Source organism: Trifolium pratense, linkage group LG7 (genome assembly GCF_020283565.1).
Source record: "Trifolium pratense cultivar HEN17-A07 linkage group LG7, ARS_RC_1.1, whole genome shotgun sequence".
In the NCBI taxonomy this organism is placed as follows: domain Eukaryota; kingdom Viridiplantae; phylum Streptophyta; class Magnoliopsida; order Fabales; family Fabaceae; genus Trifolium; species Trifolium pratense.
Genome location: NC_060065.1, coordinates 34674955 through 34688583, shown reverse-complemented (window position 1 = coordinate 34688583; position 13629 = coordinate 34674955). Strand labels below are relative to the sequence as shown.

The following is a 13629-nucleotide window of genomic DNA, read 5'->3' as shown; positions in this document are numbered from 1 at the left end:
TTCATAACATTGCTATCATTTTCTAGGGTGTTATATATTGTGTTGTGACAAGTTCCTTTGTCACTATATATTTTTTTTTTTAAAAAAAAAATTAAGTTTTGTAATTATTGATATTAAGAAAATGGCAATTGTGGATGTTGAGAGTGGAGAAAATAATGGGGTGCAGTATTTGCATGAACCTTTTATTCAACAAAGAGGAGATGAATACTTTAGTGATGAATGTAAAGAAGTTGATTCATATAAAAGTGTGGGAAATGGATCCATTGGAATGGTTCTGCTTAGCACATTTGTTGCTGTTTGTGGTTCATTTTCATTTGGAACTTGTGTAAGTACTTGAGCTTTTTGAAATTTATTTATTGGCATGCTTATGTCTTTCTTTTTTTTTTTAATATATGTTTTAAACCTTCTTAACTTGCTCCCAATGGAATGGTCTTGTTAATTAGAAGTGTATCCGGAAGGTAAGTAACCTCGATCACCAATGATTGTTTCAATTAAAATTCGGACTTGGATTATTCCGAATAATTTATTTTTAATTGAAGTTCATTAATTAATCATTTGAGTTCAATAAATTAATACATGCTTGTGTCTATGTGTGCATTATAGTAAATAGTAAACAACTACTTATTGTGAATAAGTGTTTGCATCTATGATCTATGAGTGTGTTAGAGTAAACAACTTAATTAAATTTAAATTGAATAAGAGTTTTCATCCATGGTCTTTGATTTACAAAATAGCAAATATTGAACAAACACAATACTACACGACAAACATTTAAAGTACATGATCAGTTTAATGAACAACGGACAGCACAAATAAAATAATATGAAGTTTATGATAGTCACTCATATGAATTCGGAAAAAGATTTCTTCCAGTTACTGCAGGCGCAATAATAAACCGGAGCCATCCGATTTAATTTTAACGGGTGAGATTGTTTTCACTAAAAAACACAGTTTTTAATATAAACTGTCTGATCTAAGATGGATGACTGAGATTGAAAATTGTATGTAATTGCGTGTAATACGGCCGTAAATCCTAATCCTATGGATTTAAAGGATCGATGATATATAGAGAGGAGATAATATATTTTGAGTCGAAAACAAATGGCATTTTAGATAATTTATACTAGCGAAAAAAATTGCTCTATGAGTGGGAGACAAAAAATTCAACCTTTGTTTGGTTCCTTATCACCTATTTTGTTCAATTCCATGATTAGCGTTACACAATAGTCCTAACAATACAAATTAAATTATGCTATTTGGTCTCTTATTTTTCAACAAATCAAACACACTCCAGGAGTGTGTTAGAGTAAAGAACTTAATTAAATTCTTATTGATAAAGTGTTTATGATGTAAGTGTATATGTATACTACATGTTTTAATTAATTTGTTTATATATGATTTAACTTTTAAGTGAAAAGAAAAGTGAGAAACTGTATGGCCTAATTGTTTTATGAGTTAGGAACCAAACCAAAAATCACATCATATATATATATTCATATAATATAAACACAAAATTATATTATGTTAATCTCAAGTTACTATTTTGTCAGGTGGGTTATTCAGCACCTACTCAATCAGCTATCAGGGCTGATCTTAATCTTTCTCTTGCTGAGGTAATAAACATTCTTGTTTTTCCTTATTCTCATTTTAAACTAAATTTGAGTTTGACTCGTATTCACTGATAAATGGGCATACACTCGAGCGTTACAAGTACAACATTACTTGATCGTGCACGTCCTTTGGGCATGACCCATTTGTTTATTGGGTTACGATATAAATTGTACCATAGTATTTAAACAAAGCTTTGTACTCAATAAACTTAAATTATTGCATACTAGAAAATAGTCGCACAACTATCAAAATATAGGTATAATTGGCCGAACTTTATGATCAAATCATTGTGTTCTTAAGCGTTTATTTATTTGTGTACGTTAGAATCGAACTTTGTTATTCTGACTTTTTTTTGGGGATTGGCAGTTTTCAATGTTTGGTTCTTTGGTGACCATTGGTGCAATGCTTGGAGCTATAACAAGTGGTAGAATTACTGATTTCATTGGCAGAAAAGGGGTATGTCAAACTTAAATGCCTAGAATAGATACTGTCGTTTAAGATTTTTACGCACAATTTAAAAAAAGAAAAGTAAATAAGCTAAATTGTAGGATTTTGACACACATTAATTTTCATGAGAAACAGGCTATGAGAATTTCAACAGGATTTTGCATTATAGGATGGTTAGCTGTCTTCTTCTCTAAGGTATGCAACTTTGAACAATGTGTTAATCTTCTTGATACTATCTCTGATTCTAAATATAAGAAAAAATCGAGTCAGATACATCAATTTTTGTTGACCGGACTTTTTCTTATATTTAAGTCCAACGGTGTTAGTTTTTGCAAAATAAAAAAACTCATTAAATTATCTCATCTAATGCAGAGTTCTTACACACTTGACTTGGGAAGGTTTTCCACAGGATATGGAATTGGAGTTATCTCATATGTGGTAATTAATTCATTAGCATAGAAATTAACTTCAACTTAATTTCATCAAGAAAGTTTAAATTATTTTCTTACTCACTTGGCATATGTTTTTTTTTCCACTTTTGGAGGTGTAGAATTTATGTTGGCATGTTTGGATGTTCTCCAATATTAGAGTTAATTTTGTCGCTAGAATTGATTCTAATTGTATTCAAATATAAATCACTTTACATTCAACTCACTTGTAGTCAGAATAAAATCAGTCACGATAAAATTTTGTCATGACAGAACTAAACAACGTGGTGTTACTTAATATGTTGCCTCTTAATTATAACATTCCTAACAAAAATCAGAAAAATGGATCAGGTTCCAGTCTATATAGCAGAAATAGCACCAAAAAATCTACGAGGAGGACTTGCAACGACAAACCAGGTGAGGAAATGTATAAGAACTTTTCTTTTTAGGCTAATTTTTTTTTTTGAAGCATAATTGAATTGGATTTTAGCATTGAATGTGAATTTTTTGCAGCTTATGATTGTTATTGGATCATCAGTATCATTTTTAATAGGAAGTGTCATAAATTGGAGACAACTGGCACTAGCAGGTAACTAATAATATTGGTTTTGAATTTTTGCCTCAGATTAAAGAAATAATCTGATTGTTGATTTGGTTTGGGTTGGCTTGAACTATAGGGCTAGTGCCTTGCATTTGCTTGCTGGTTGGTTTGTGCTTCATTCCTGAGTCTCCTAGATGGCTGGTAAGGATAAATCTACACGGCCTGTTTGAATTAACTTATTTGAGTTTATTTACCGATATAAGTACTTGCGAGACTGTTTGAAACTAGCATGTACATTTTTTTCAGGCAAAGGTTGGTCGCGAAAAGGAATTTCAACTAGCTTTAAGGAAACTTCGTGGTAACGATTTTGATATTTCTCATGAAGCTGCTGAAATTCTGGTACATTCCAAGCTTACTTAACTGATCAAAAACTAAAAAAATCAATTAGTTTGACAAGTTTGGTGACCTAAGCTGAATTCATTTTTTGCTTACAGGATAATATTGAAACTCTTCAAAGCCTTCCTAAGACTAAGTTTTTGGATTTGTTCCAAAGCAAATATGTGCGCTCCGTAGTTGTAAGTAACAACATACTTGTAGAAATTATATTAATATTTTGTAGTGTGTGTGTGCGCACGCGCGCGTAATTGATCAACGGATGATAAACTATTTGTAACAATTTCAGATTGGAGTTGGACTAATGGCATTTCAACAATCTGTTGGAATTAATGGCATAGGATTCTACACAGCCGAGACTTTTGTAGCAGCCGGTAAGTGAGATGAAATGCATACTGATTTTGGCAGAATTGTGACATGCCACTTTGATTTTTGCAAAAGTTTCAACGAAATTAGTGTCACATAATTTCATCAAACTCACTGTGATTCCAAACATGCACGAAATATGTTTCTTCGGTCGTAGTTGTTACTTATTCCTTTGTAACTTGATTTACAGGGCTTTCTTCCGGAAAAGCTGGCACCATAGCTTATGCATGTATACAGGTAGTTGTCCCTTTCGATAATTTCTCAAAAATTAACCATATAATTTATGATTATTTTGTCTAAATTTCATTAGTTACATTGAATTATAGGTTCCATTTACCATGTTGGGAGCCATTTTGATGGATAAGTCTGGAAGAAAACCTCTTATAACAGTAAATATATTTGCAAACACTTATTTATCAACTACATCTAAATGAAAAAGGAATAAGAACTTTCGGTTTAACTAAATTAATTCTTGCATATATGCAGGTTTCTGCAAGTGGAACATTCTTAGGCTGCTTTATTACTGGAATTGCATTCTTTTTCAAGGCAAGTCTTTAGTATAAATGTTTCTTCTGAAGTTTATAAAATAAGTTGAAAAGAACTTACATAGCATATATAACTTATTTTTATAAGTCCTTCCTAACACTGGCACAAGTGTTTTTCTTCAATGTTCTAAAAATTTGACTGAACTGGCCAGTTCGCCGGTTGATTTGATTTTGGTTACATTGTAGTCCAGGTTAAATCGAATTGGACATCCGCGATTTAATATCAGTTGGTTTAACCGGTTTTCATTTTTATTCATTTATTTGTCATCTGGTTCAACCATGATTGAATCGATTGAATCATGATCTAAATTCATCTTTATGACTTCATATGGATCAGGATCAAAGCTTATTGCTTGAGTGGGTGCCAACACTAGCAGTTGCAGGCGTGTTGGTGAGTTTTCTTCGACGATTTTTTTTCCCTTCTCTTTGCTTTTTCTTCAAGTCATTGGTATGGTTTGATAAATGATAAAGTAACTTTATATTCCTTAAACTCAAACTCAAGTTTAACATGAAATTCTCTCATCTTTGTTCTTGTAATCAGATCTATATAGCAGCATTTTCAATCGGGCTAGGATCAGTGCCTTGGGTGATGATGTCTGAGGTATGTATCATTTTGAACACAATACCTAAAGTTGTAATGGTTTAGCAATGATTCGATCTACATCGAAAATTACGAATAATACTAAATTTGTCATTAAAAAACTAACTGTCATATTTCAGGTGTTTCCTATAAATGTGAAGGGAAGTGCTGGAAGTTTAGTGGTTTTGGTAGCTTGGCTAGGTGCATGGATAGTTTCATATACTTTCAATTTTCTTATGAGTTGGAGTTCTCCTGGTAAGCACGAAACACAATAGAACCAAACACTATATAGTTAGTCATAGCCCCTCTTTTACGAGTTTTTGTTCGTCTTATGCAGAGACCTGATTATTAATAATATTATTTGCCGTTCAAAAAAAAAAAAAAAAACTATATAGTTAGTCAAAATTAACTGTTATAATCAGCAACATGTAGTAATTGTATTGTTTTTGGACACAGGTACTATGTTTTTGTATGCTGGATGTTCCCTCTTAACCATTGTATTTGTAGCAAAAGTAGTACCAGAAACCAAAGGAAAAACATTGGAAGAAATTCAGGCTTGCATTAGTTCTTAAGAGGGACATGATATGAGCAGATATGGCTTATGTATATGAGCTGTTTTTCCGTGGTTGAACTTTTGTATTGGGTGAATTTGATGATATTGAAATCTGAACTTGTGAACTTCAATACCCTACATGCAAATTCACACTATAGGAAGAAGAGTAAAAATATATGGGAGGAATTTGGTTTTAAGAGAAGAGAGCAGAAAAAATCAAGAATTTTATAACTAATTTACTTATATATCCTTATAAACTTACAACAGTTTCATAATATTAAAATTATTGACTTCATCAACTATAAAGTATGAGCACTCAATAATCACAAAACTCAATAAATAATCAAACATAACGATAAACAATAACAGCAGACGGAACAGTGGCAAAAGCCAATTGCAAGACAAGGATGGTATAAATGTAATGTAGACGCGACGCGAGGTTCCATCATGAGAGCATCGATATAACAAGCGCAGGTTTGTGTATCCGCAATCACAGAGGTCAGTTTATACTTGCTGGGACAACATGGCTACAAGGTAAATGTTCCATCATGGAGGGAGAGGCAATTGCATTGCTAGAACCTATGAAAGAAGTTGAACGATGTGGTTTCACAAACGTCACTTTTGAAACCAATTCGAAGAATGTAAAGAAGTTGAACGACGTGGCTTCACAAACGTCATTTTTGAAACCACTTCGAAGAATGTAGCGGATACGATTCATAGATTACATAGTGGTGTGTCAGTTTTTAGGACCTTAATTTGTAAGATAAAAAATATCATGTCTTGTCATTCGAACTTTGTGATCGAGTGTATTAAGCGACAAACGAATATGATTATTCATACGCTAGCTAGAACGGTCATTTCTTGATGTAGTTACTATATATATTTGAAAAAGTAGGAGCAAGTTACTAGCATTTTCCTATTTTTTTTATTGAAAAAGTTATTAAAGTTTAACTTTTTTGACAGAAGTTCTTAAAGTAGTATATTATTTTGATTATTCTAATTTTAACTATTACACCTAATACTACATACGTGCATCAATCTGCTCCACGTGTATACTTTATGCCAAATGAGAACATCGTATCCAAGCAAAGAAAACCAGACATAGCAGCAGCATAGGAAGAGAAGATTTGACAAATCTAATCATCGACAGACACTGTTCCAATGTTCATTCCTTAAATTCATCACACACACTCTGACAAAACACAACACTCACAAACATGGTGGATGAAACCAGAAGCAATTGAATCAAGATTCTTTGTCTCTTCATATTCCAATCACAGGTTTCATTACTCAATCATCTATCTAAACCCCTCTTTTTTTTTTTCAATTGTTTGATAACTTATAGTGACGGTAAATTGAGTTCCAATTGTTGTGGTACCTACCCAAATATTCATTTTCCTTTTAATTCTCATAATTTGATTAAAGTTCAGTTCTTTTTGATCAATTAATTCAATTTCTCACCGACCCATTTGTTCCATCAATCAAAAAAGTCAACTTGAAAAGAAAAAACCTTTTGCTTTATTTTCTGTGTTTTCACCTAATTTCATTTGGCTAACTAATTATTCTTACTGTGATGCTAAAAGGGGTTCAACTTTTTTGGTATTTAGATGGTAATTTGGGTTTAAAACAGTTCAAAATGATATAATTCACTGCATATTTTTGTGTATTTACGATTATGAATTCCTTTGGCTAATGGTTTGTTTGAAATGATGCAATTTTGTAGGGTATAGAAAGATTTAGTGACAAGGTAAAAATTATGAGTCAGTTGAACAAAGATATAAGTGATTGTATGAATGATGGTAGTGGCAGTAGTAATAATGAATCAAGTGCAAGTGGAAAGGATGGAGAAGGGACAAGTTATCTTGTTCATGAAGTTGCACAGATGACAAAACTTAGGTCAAGTCCACATGAGAATTTGAGTCGCGTTTTTCCTGGTAGGATGAAATTACCTGCATCAACTTTAAGAATGTTAGTAGGGAGAGAATGTAATTATTCTGGAAGAGGGAAATTTTCAGCAGCAGATGGATGTCACGTGTTAAGCCGATATTTGCCTACTAAAGGTCCTTGGATTGTGGACCGGATGGGAAGTCGCGCTTATGTTTCGCAGTTTTCCGATGATGGTTCTCTTTTTGTAGCTGGATTTCAGGTTATTGCTACCATCATTCTCGTTCTAGTTACTGTTATGATTCTTATGAATAATTATATGTGAAGTGAAGCTGAAATATGAAGCAACATAAGACATGTCATGGCCACGACATTGACACTAACACCACTGACACGTTAACAATGGTAATAATTTGAAAAATGGAAAATATTAAATGTAGCTACATGTGTCGGTGTCGTGTTGGACAATATCTTGAAGTGTCGGTGCTGCATATGAAGATGGTTTTTTAAAAAGGGAGAGTCTTATATTTGTGAAGCTATAATTATGGAACTAAAGGGTCTTTAAGTCCTCACTTGTCGTTGTTTGTGCTTTGTTATGAAACAGGGAAGCCACATCAGGATCTATGATGTTGAAAAGGATTGGAAAATTAAGAAAGACATCTCTGCTAGAAACTTACGGTGGACAATTACTGATACATCTCTCTCACCCGATCGACAATATCTTGTAAGTTCGGCTTGTTTACTAGATGAGGTGGCATTTGCTGGCTTTTTAAGATGGAGGATTTCCGGTTATAAGGAGCCAATTTGACCATGGATTGTGAATTCATCTAAGTTTGAGCTATCATTTACCACTTTGTCTCATTTTGACAAATTGTTAATTCATTATTGCAGGTTTATGCTAGTATGTCACCAATTATCCATATTGTCAATGCAGGATCGGCTACAACAGAGTCCGTAGCAAATGTGACAGTATGTGCTTGAAATTTCTCACTTTTGTTTAGTTATCAAATTTCAATTCAAATTGTTAAATGTAAATTGTATGATTTAGTGACACAGTAAAAGTAGCGTGAAATATGTCATATGAATGATCTATAGATAATGCTTGATGTAACAATTTTAAATCATGAATTGACAAAAAAACTCACAAGACTGTAAAATTTATGGTTGCAATTGAGTTTATTTGTAAACATGTATATGCTATTAAACTCATTGGTTATGATTTTATTTTTTAAGATTATATATGCCATGAGATTAATTGACACCAAATCTTAGCCGTTAGTATAAATTTTATCCAAGGCCTCCCAATAACTCTCTTAAGTGCTCATATGTTGCTTGACGGTCTACCCTTAGCAATTACACGTTCTATCTCATCTTGGTCGCACCTCTTTGCTTGAAAATATATTATGATATGATGTATGTATTTATGCATGTGTATGGGTATTTATGTGTCTATTTGAGTCTATAAACACATCAAATAATTGTTTGCTTTACATTCATAAACCCTTCTTTTATTGCAGGAAGTTCATTATGGATTGAATTTCTCTTCTGACAATGATGGTGATGAATTTGGGATTTTCTCTATCAAATTTTCAACGGATGGGCGAGAGCTTGTGTCTGGAACTAGTGATAGTTCGATATGTGTGTATGATCTCGGAGCGGATAAGCTTAGCCTTAGAATCCCTGCTCACCTGGTATTATATATATTATTTTCATATAATTGTTTTTTTTTTTTTTTTTTTGTCACACAAATAGAACTTAGTAAATACATAAAAGCCAAAATAGCTCATTGCTTAATGTATTAAGCAAACATCCAAAAAAGTTCACGAGCTCAGAAAATCAACTTATTACATTATAAAAGAGGCCTAACTGTTGTGTGCTAGGCTAATAGTAAGAAAAAAGAGTAGGTCAATTGATAGCACTACCATGGTTGCTGATTTTGCACAATTAAAAAATAGATAAAATGTATTTGCATATTATTTTCCTATAATTGGTTGCTGATTTTGAATAAATCATTTTAGGATTGTTGATTCGAATCTGCTCAAAACATTTCAAATAGTCTTACAATGTTTGACATGTATCAAAATGTATTGTCGGATTCTTCAGCTACTCCTAAGTTTTTTCTACAATTTTTAGTTACTTTTATTTTTTGAGCTACTATAACAATACAAATGGTAATCCACCACAATGTTTATATAAATGTTTTATCTGTGTCTTGTGTTGTATCTGTGCTTTCTTGGGAAGCTTAGAATGCAAGGCAGCCTAATTTTGTGCTTGAGAATAATTTCTTTCAGTTCCTTAACTCTTGTAGAGATTAATTTTACATAAACTGGCAATCTTGTTGTGCATCACTCTGAAGTGGAATTTTGACTTCAGCTGGAGTTTTATTTGTCAGTATATATAGACAGTAGATCCTATCTGATGTTCCATTTTTATGTTGCAGTCTGATGTTAACACTGTCTGCTTTGCCGATGAATCTGGTCATCTCATATACTCCGGAAGTGATGATAGTTTCTGCAAGGTAGACTTCACATTATAACTATAGGAGTTTGTTAATATCCGCATATGCCTGATTCGATTTTGATAAATTTTTACTGACCACAACTTTAGAGCCATGTGTTTGTTACGCTGATAGAGTAAGTTGGTGCTATTCGATCTCTTGGTTGATAGCAGTGCAGTTCTCTTCTTAGCAGTTTCTCATAGAGCTTAAGCATATAATTTTCATTTGTTTGATTCTTTGATATTTATGCTTGATGAAATAATTCTTAGTTGTTATGATCTGCGCAGGTGTGGGATAGGCGTTGCTTTGTCTCGAAAGGACAACCAGCTGGTATCCTGATGGGACATTTAGAAGGCATTACGTTCATTAATAGTCGTGGTGATGGCCGCTATTTAATTTCTAATGGAAAAGATCAAACTACCAAATTATGGGACATAAGGAAGATGTCTTCTAATGCCGTGAAGTAAATTTTTTTTATCCTTCACTTTGTTTGATAACAGATTTATGCTAAAAAATATGCTAATGCATGATATAATGATGATGATGCTTATTATTTAAACTAACAGTATGGGACTTGGAGATGACGAGTGGGACTATCGGTGGATGGACTATCCTAAATATGCAAGAAATTTAAGGCATTCCCATGACCAGTCATTGGCAACATATCAAGGCCACTCAGTGTTGCGAACTCTAGTTCGATGTTATTTCTCACCATCATATAGGTAACTTGTATTTTTGGGACATTCTCACTCTAGTATATCACTGCTTATCTATGAAGCACGAACACAGACACCCGACACGACACTAACAAGTCGACACCAATAATAATTTGAGAAAATGACATTATTTTTTTATTTTTGAAAAAGAAAATGACATAATTTAGTGTGTCGGTGTAGTGTCGGTGTTTGACACCGACGCGTGAGTGTCGGTGTTCGACACCGACGTGTGTCCAACACTGGGACACGACTAATCTAAGGAGGGTCTATGCTTCATAGCTGCTTACTTATCTTCTTATCTTGCAATTTTATTGTGCCATTAGATTACAATATACAAAAGCCAGATTTGAATGACCACAAAAAGTTTCCTTTGAAAGAATAACATTTATCATGGAAAAATCAAATTGGTTTTATCAACATGTAATCATTTTTTAAAAATTTCTGCAAGTCTCCATATGCTTTTTGCTTCATGTTGGAATTGATAAATCCTTTTCTAGTACAAGTCACATTTTAGTTCTAGTTATTAGTGATTGGAATGTGTTCCGGCCTCGAATCAGCTTCACTGCTTTTTTGAAGTATTGTCTGCCACTCTTAACTAAACCCTCATAGTTTTGTTCTTAAAAAGCGTCTCAGTGGGTTGAGGAGAGTGAGTGTTATAAACTACTCTTTGCTTCGATTCCAAAGCAATATGAGACTTTTTAGTGTACCAGAAACAAAACAGATGAATAACATCTGTTTGTCAACATGTTTTAAGTGTACCGGTTTTGTTCCTATGTTCTCTTAACTCTTTGTATATGATGATTTGAAGAATGTGACTGCGAATAACATCTTGTGTATTTCTTGTTGCAGCACTGGTCAAAAATACATTTACACCGGATCTAGCGATGCTTCTGTCTACATATATGATCTGGTAAAAAAACGCTTATATATTCTTGAATAAAAAGTTATAAGCTATAACCTCAAATGCGGCTTGAAATAGCATCTCAAAAGACATGCTATAAGCTAATTAGAGAACATTGTTACCAAACGTGTCTCATTTCTATCAGACAAGCTTATAAGCTAGTCGAATAAGCTATAAGCTAGCTTATTGGATTTACCAAACAGACACTAAATCCATTTTTTCAACTTGGTTTAATATGATCTAAAAATTGAAGTTTCACATTCTTTATAGGTGAGTGGAGAACAAGTTGCAAAACTTGATCATCATGAAGCACCAGTAAGAGATTGCAGTTGGCATCCTATGTATCCAATGTTGATATCATCATCATGGGATGGTGACATTGTTAAGTGGGAATTTCCTGGAAATGGCCAACCACCTGCTCCTCCTCCAACTAGAAGATTAGGTGGAAGTCGTATTAGAGGTTTGTATTATATGTAGTTACTTCATGTTCTTTGTACATACATATCTACTATCTCGGATTTGGATTGGCTGTCGTAGAGAAATAATGTGGTTTCACGCTGTTTCGAATCCCGACCGTCAATTTATGACCGGATGTCTCAGATTAAATACAGAAAAAACAATACTAAAAAAATCTCATCCGTCAGATCGTAATCAGACGGTTCAGAATTCATATACATTATTGCGTCACGCAGTAACTCCACCAAATCTGATTCCCAACTATCTCTCTGGATACATATATATATATATATATATTTAGGTAGCTAGATTTACATAATTATTATGCATTTTTCTTTTTTACAAATATTTGTTACATTTAATTATATCTTGTTTTTGTATGCTTTGTAGGCATATCTTGGATGAGGAACATGTATCGTTAGATTAAGTTTTGTATATTAATTATTGTTATTAGATTCTCAAATTAAATTAAATATTATCTGGTTTGTAGTATAACCTAGAATTTTTTTTTGAAATACCCCTGTACCCACAAAACATCACCAAAATACCCTACCTGAATTTTTTTTTTCCAAAATACCTTACTTTTCCCTTGTGAGTGGAACGCGCCATCCAGCATGTGGCGTTCATATGAAGAACGCGCCGTTCGCAATTTAGTGTTCATAGGTTGAACGCGCCATCCAGCATGTGGCGTTCAATTGATGTTTTTTTTTTTTTTCGTTAATGAGGGAGAATGAGAGAAAGAATACTAGAACTTTGACACATGCGGTGTATGGGTCTAATTAGGTGTAATATGTAATAATAAAAAATAAAATACAAAAATTCTAAGAGTAGTATAGGGAATTTCAATAGTGATTAAAATTATGTGCAATAATTGATAAGCACCATCAATTTTAAAAGTATATCAAATCAAAATTATTGTTGACTATATTATTCATCACGAAATATTTTTATGTCTTTCCTGACCAATGATTTTTTTCTACCGGATCATAAATTTAGAGAATAATTATCATGTGAGATTTGGAAAGTTATTATCACGTGTAATTTGGAAAGTTATTATCAAACTAAATTCTGCTAAATCAATGTTTGTTGCAATACAACCAAACACAATCATAGTCATGTCACTAATCACATTCATTATTTTGTTTTTAATATTACAGATTTAATATTAACCGATGATCAATTGATATAATATGCACTAGCAGACCAATTGTGATTTAAATTATGTCCACGAAGTGTTAAACTCCATCAACTTTCATAGGAAAGATTTCATACGACAATTAATAAGTAAACAAAACGATGAGGTTCCAAAATTATTTAAAAAATATATAAAATATAAAATAAGCACATAAACAAATATAGAATAATTAGTCCATGAAATTCCCTATACTACTCTTATTGAAAATGCTCTTAGAATTTTTGTATTTTATTTTTTATTGTTACATATTACGCCTAATTAGACTCATGCACCGCATGTGTCAAAGTTCTAGTATTCTTTCTCTCATTCTCCCTCATTAACGAAAAAAAAAAAAAAATCAATTGAACGCGCGTTCAACCTATGAACACTAAATTGCGAACGGCGCGTTCTCCATATGGAAGCCACATGCTGCATGGCGCGTTCCACTCACAAGGGAAAAGTAAGGTATTTTGGAAAAAAAATTCTCAGGTAGGGTATTTTGGTGATGTTTTGTGGGTACAGGGGTATTTCAAAAAA

At 32.8% G+C, this 13629-nt stretch overlaps 2 protein-coding genes across 4 annotated transcripts; both read left to right on the top strand.

The window, feature by feature from the left end:
• LOC123895619 (sugar transporter ERD6-like 16) lies at window positions 1-5597 on the top strand. 2 transcript variants are annotated; one of them, XM_045946077.1, is made up of 18 exons: window positions 1-325; window positions 1551-1613; window positions 1978-2067; window positions 2194-2253; window positions 2431-2496; window positions 2838-2903; window positions 3000-3075; window positions 3164-3228; window positions 3334-3426; window positions 3522-3602; window positions 3710-3794; window positions 3977-4023; window positions 4113-4175; window positions 4273-4332; window positions 4669-4722; window positions 4873-4932; window positions 5052-5166; window positions 5368-5597. In XM_045946077.1, exons 1-18 carry the CDS (start codon window positions 122-124, stop codon window positions 5481-5483), a joined length of 1464 nt encoding a protein of 487 aa, XP_045802033.1. In that variant the 5' UTR covers window positions 1-121; the 3' UTR covers window positions 5484-5597. The 2 variants fall into 2 exon arrangements, with proteins under 2 accessions (XP_045802033.1, XP_045802032.1); XM_045946076.1 differs by having other exon boundaries at window positions 1969-2067.
• Window positions 5598-6494: 897 nt separating this feature from the next.
• LOC123895620 (LEC14B homolog) lies at window positions 6495-12391 on the top strand. 2 transcript variants are annotated; one of them, XM_045946078.1, is made up of 11 exons: window positions 6514-6744; window positions 7188-7610; window positions 7953-8072; window positions 8240-8317; window positions 8866-9039; window positions 9789-9866; window positions 10133-10308; window positions 10412-10567; window positions 11411-11471; window positions 11733-11922; window positions 12309-12391. In XM_045946078.1, exons 2-11 carry the CDS (start codon window positions 7221-7223, stop codon window positions 12338-12340), a joined length of 1455 nt encoding a protein of 484 aa, XP_045802034.1. In that variant the 5' UTR covers window positions 6514-6744; window positions 7188-7220; the 3' UTR covers window positions 12341-12391. The 2 variants fall into 2 exon arrangements, with proteins under 2 accessions (XP_045802035.1, XP_045802034.1); XM_045946079.1 differs by having other exon boundaries at window positions 6495-6744; window positions 11733-12391.
• Window positions 12392-13629: the final 1238 nt, after the last annotated feature.

What these genes read in the sequence shown, in the direction of transcription:
- LOC123895620 (XM_045946078.1), top strand. Translation starts at nt 7,221, where the DNA reads ATGAGTCAGTTGAACAAAGATATAAGTGATTGTATGAATGATGGTAGT. An exon ending in CACCCGATCGACAATATCTT is followed by an intron (nt 8,073 to 8,239) that starts GTAAGTTCGGCT and finishes TCATTATTGCAG; the next exon opens with GTTTATGCTAGTATGTCACC. An exon ending in CTGTCTACATATATGATCTG is followed by an intron (nt 11,472 to 11,732) that starts GTAAAAAAACGC and finishes CATTCTTTATAG; the next exon opens with GTGAGTGGAGAACAAGTTGC.
- LOC123895619 (XM_045946076.1), top strand. Translation starts at nt 122, where the DNA reads ATGGCAATTGTGGATGTTGAGAGTGGAGAAAATAATGGGGTGCAGTAT. An exon ending in CATTTTCATTTGGAACTTGT is followed by an intron (nt 326 to 1,550) that starts GTAAGTACTTGA and finishes CTATTTTGTCAG; the next exon opens with GTGGGTTATTCAGCACCTAC. An exon ending in CTTGGGTGATGATGTCTGAG is followed by an intron (nt 4,933 to 5,051) that starts GTATGTATCATT and finishes GTCATATTTCAG; the next exon opens with GTGTTTCCTATAAATGTGAA.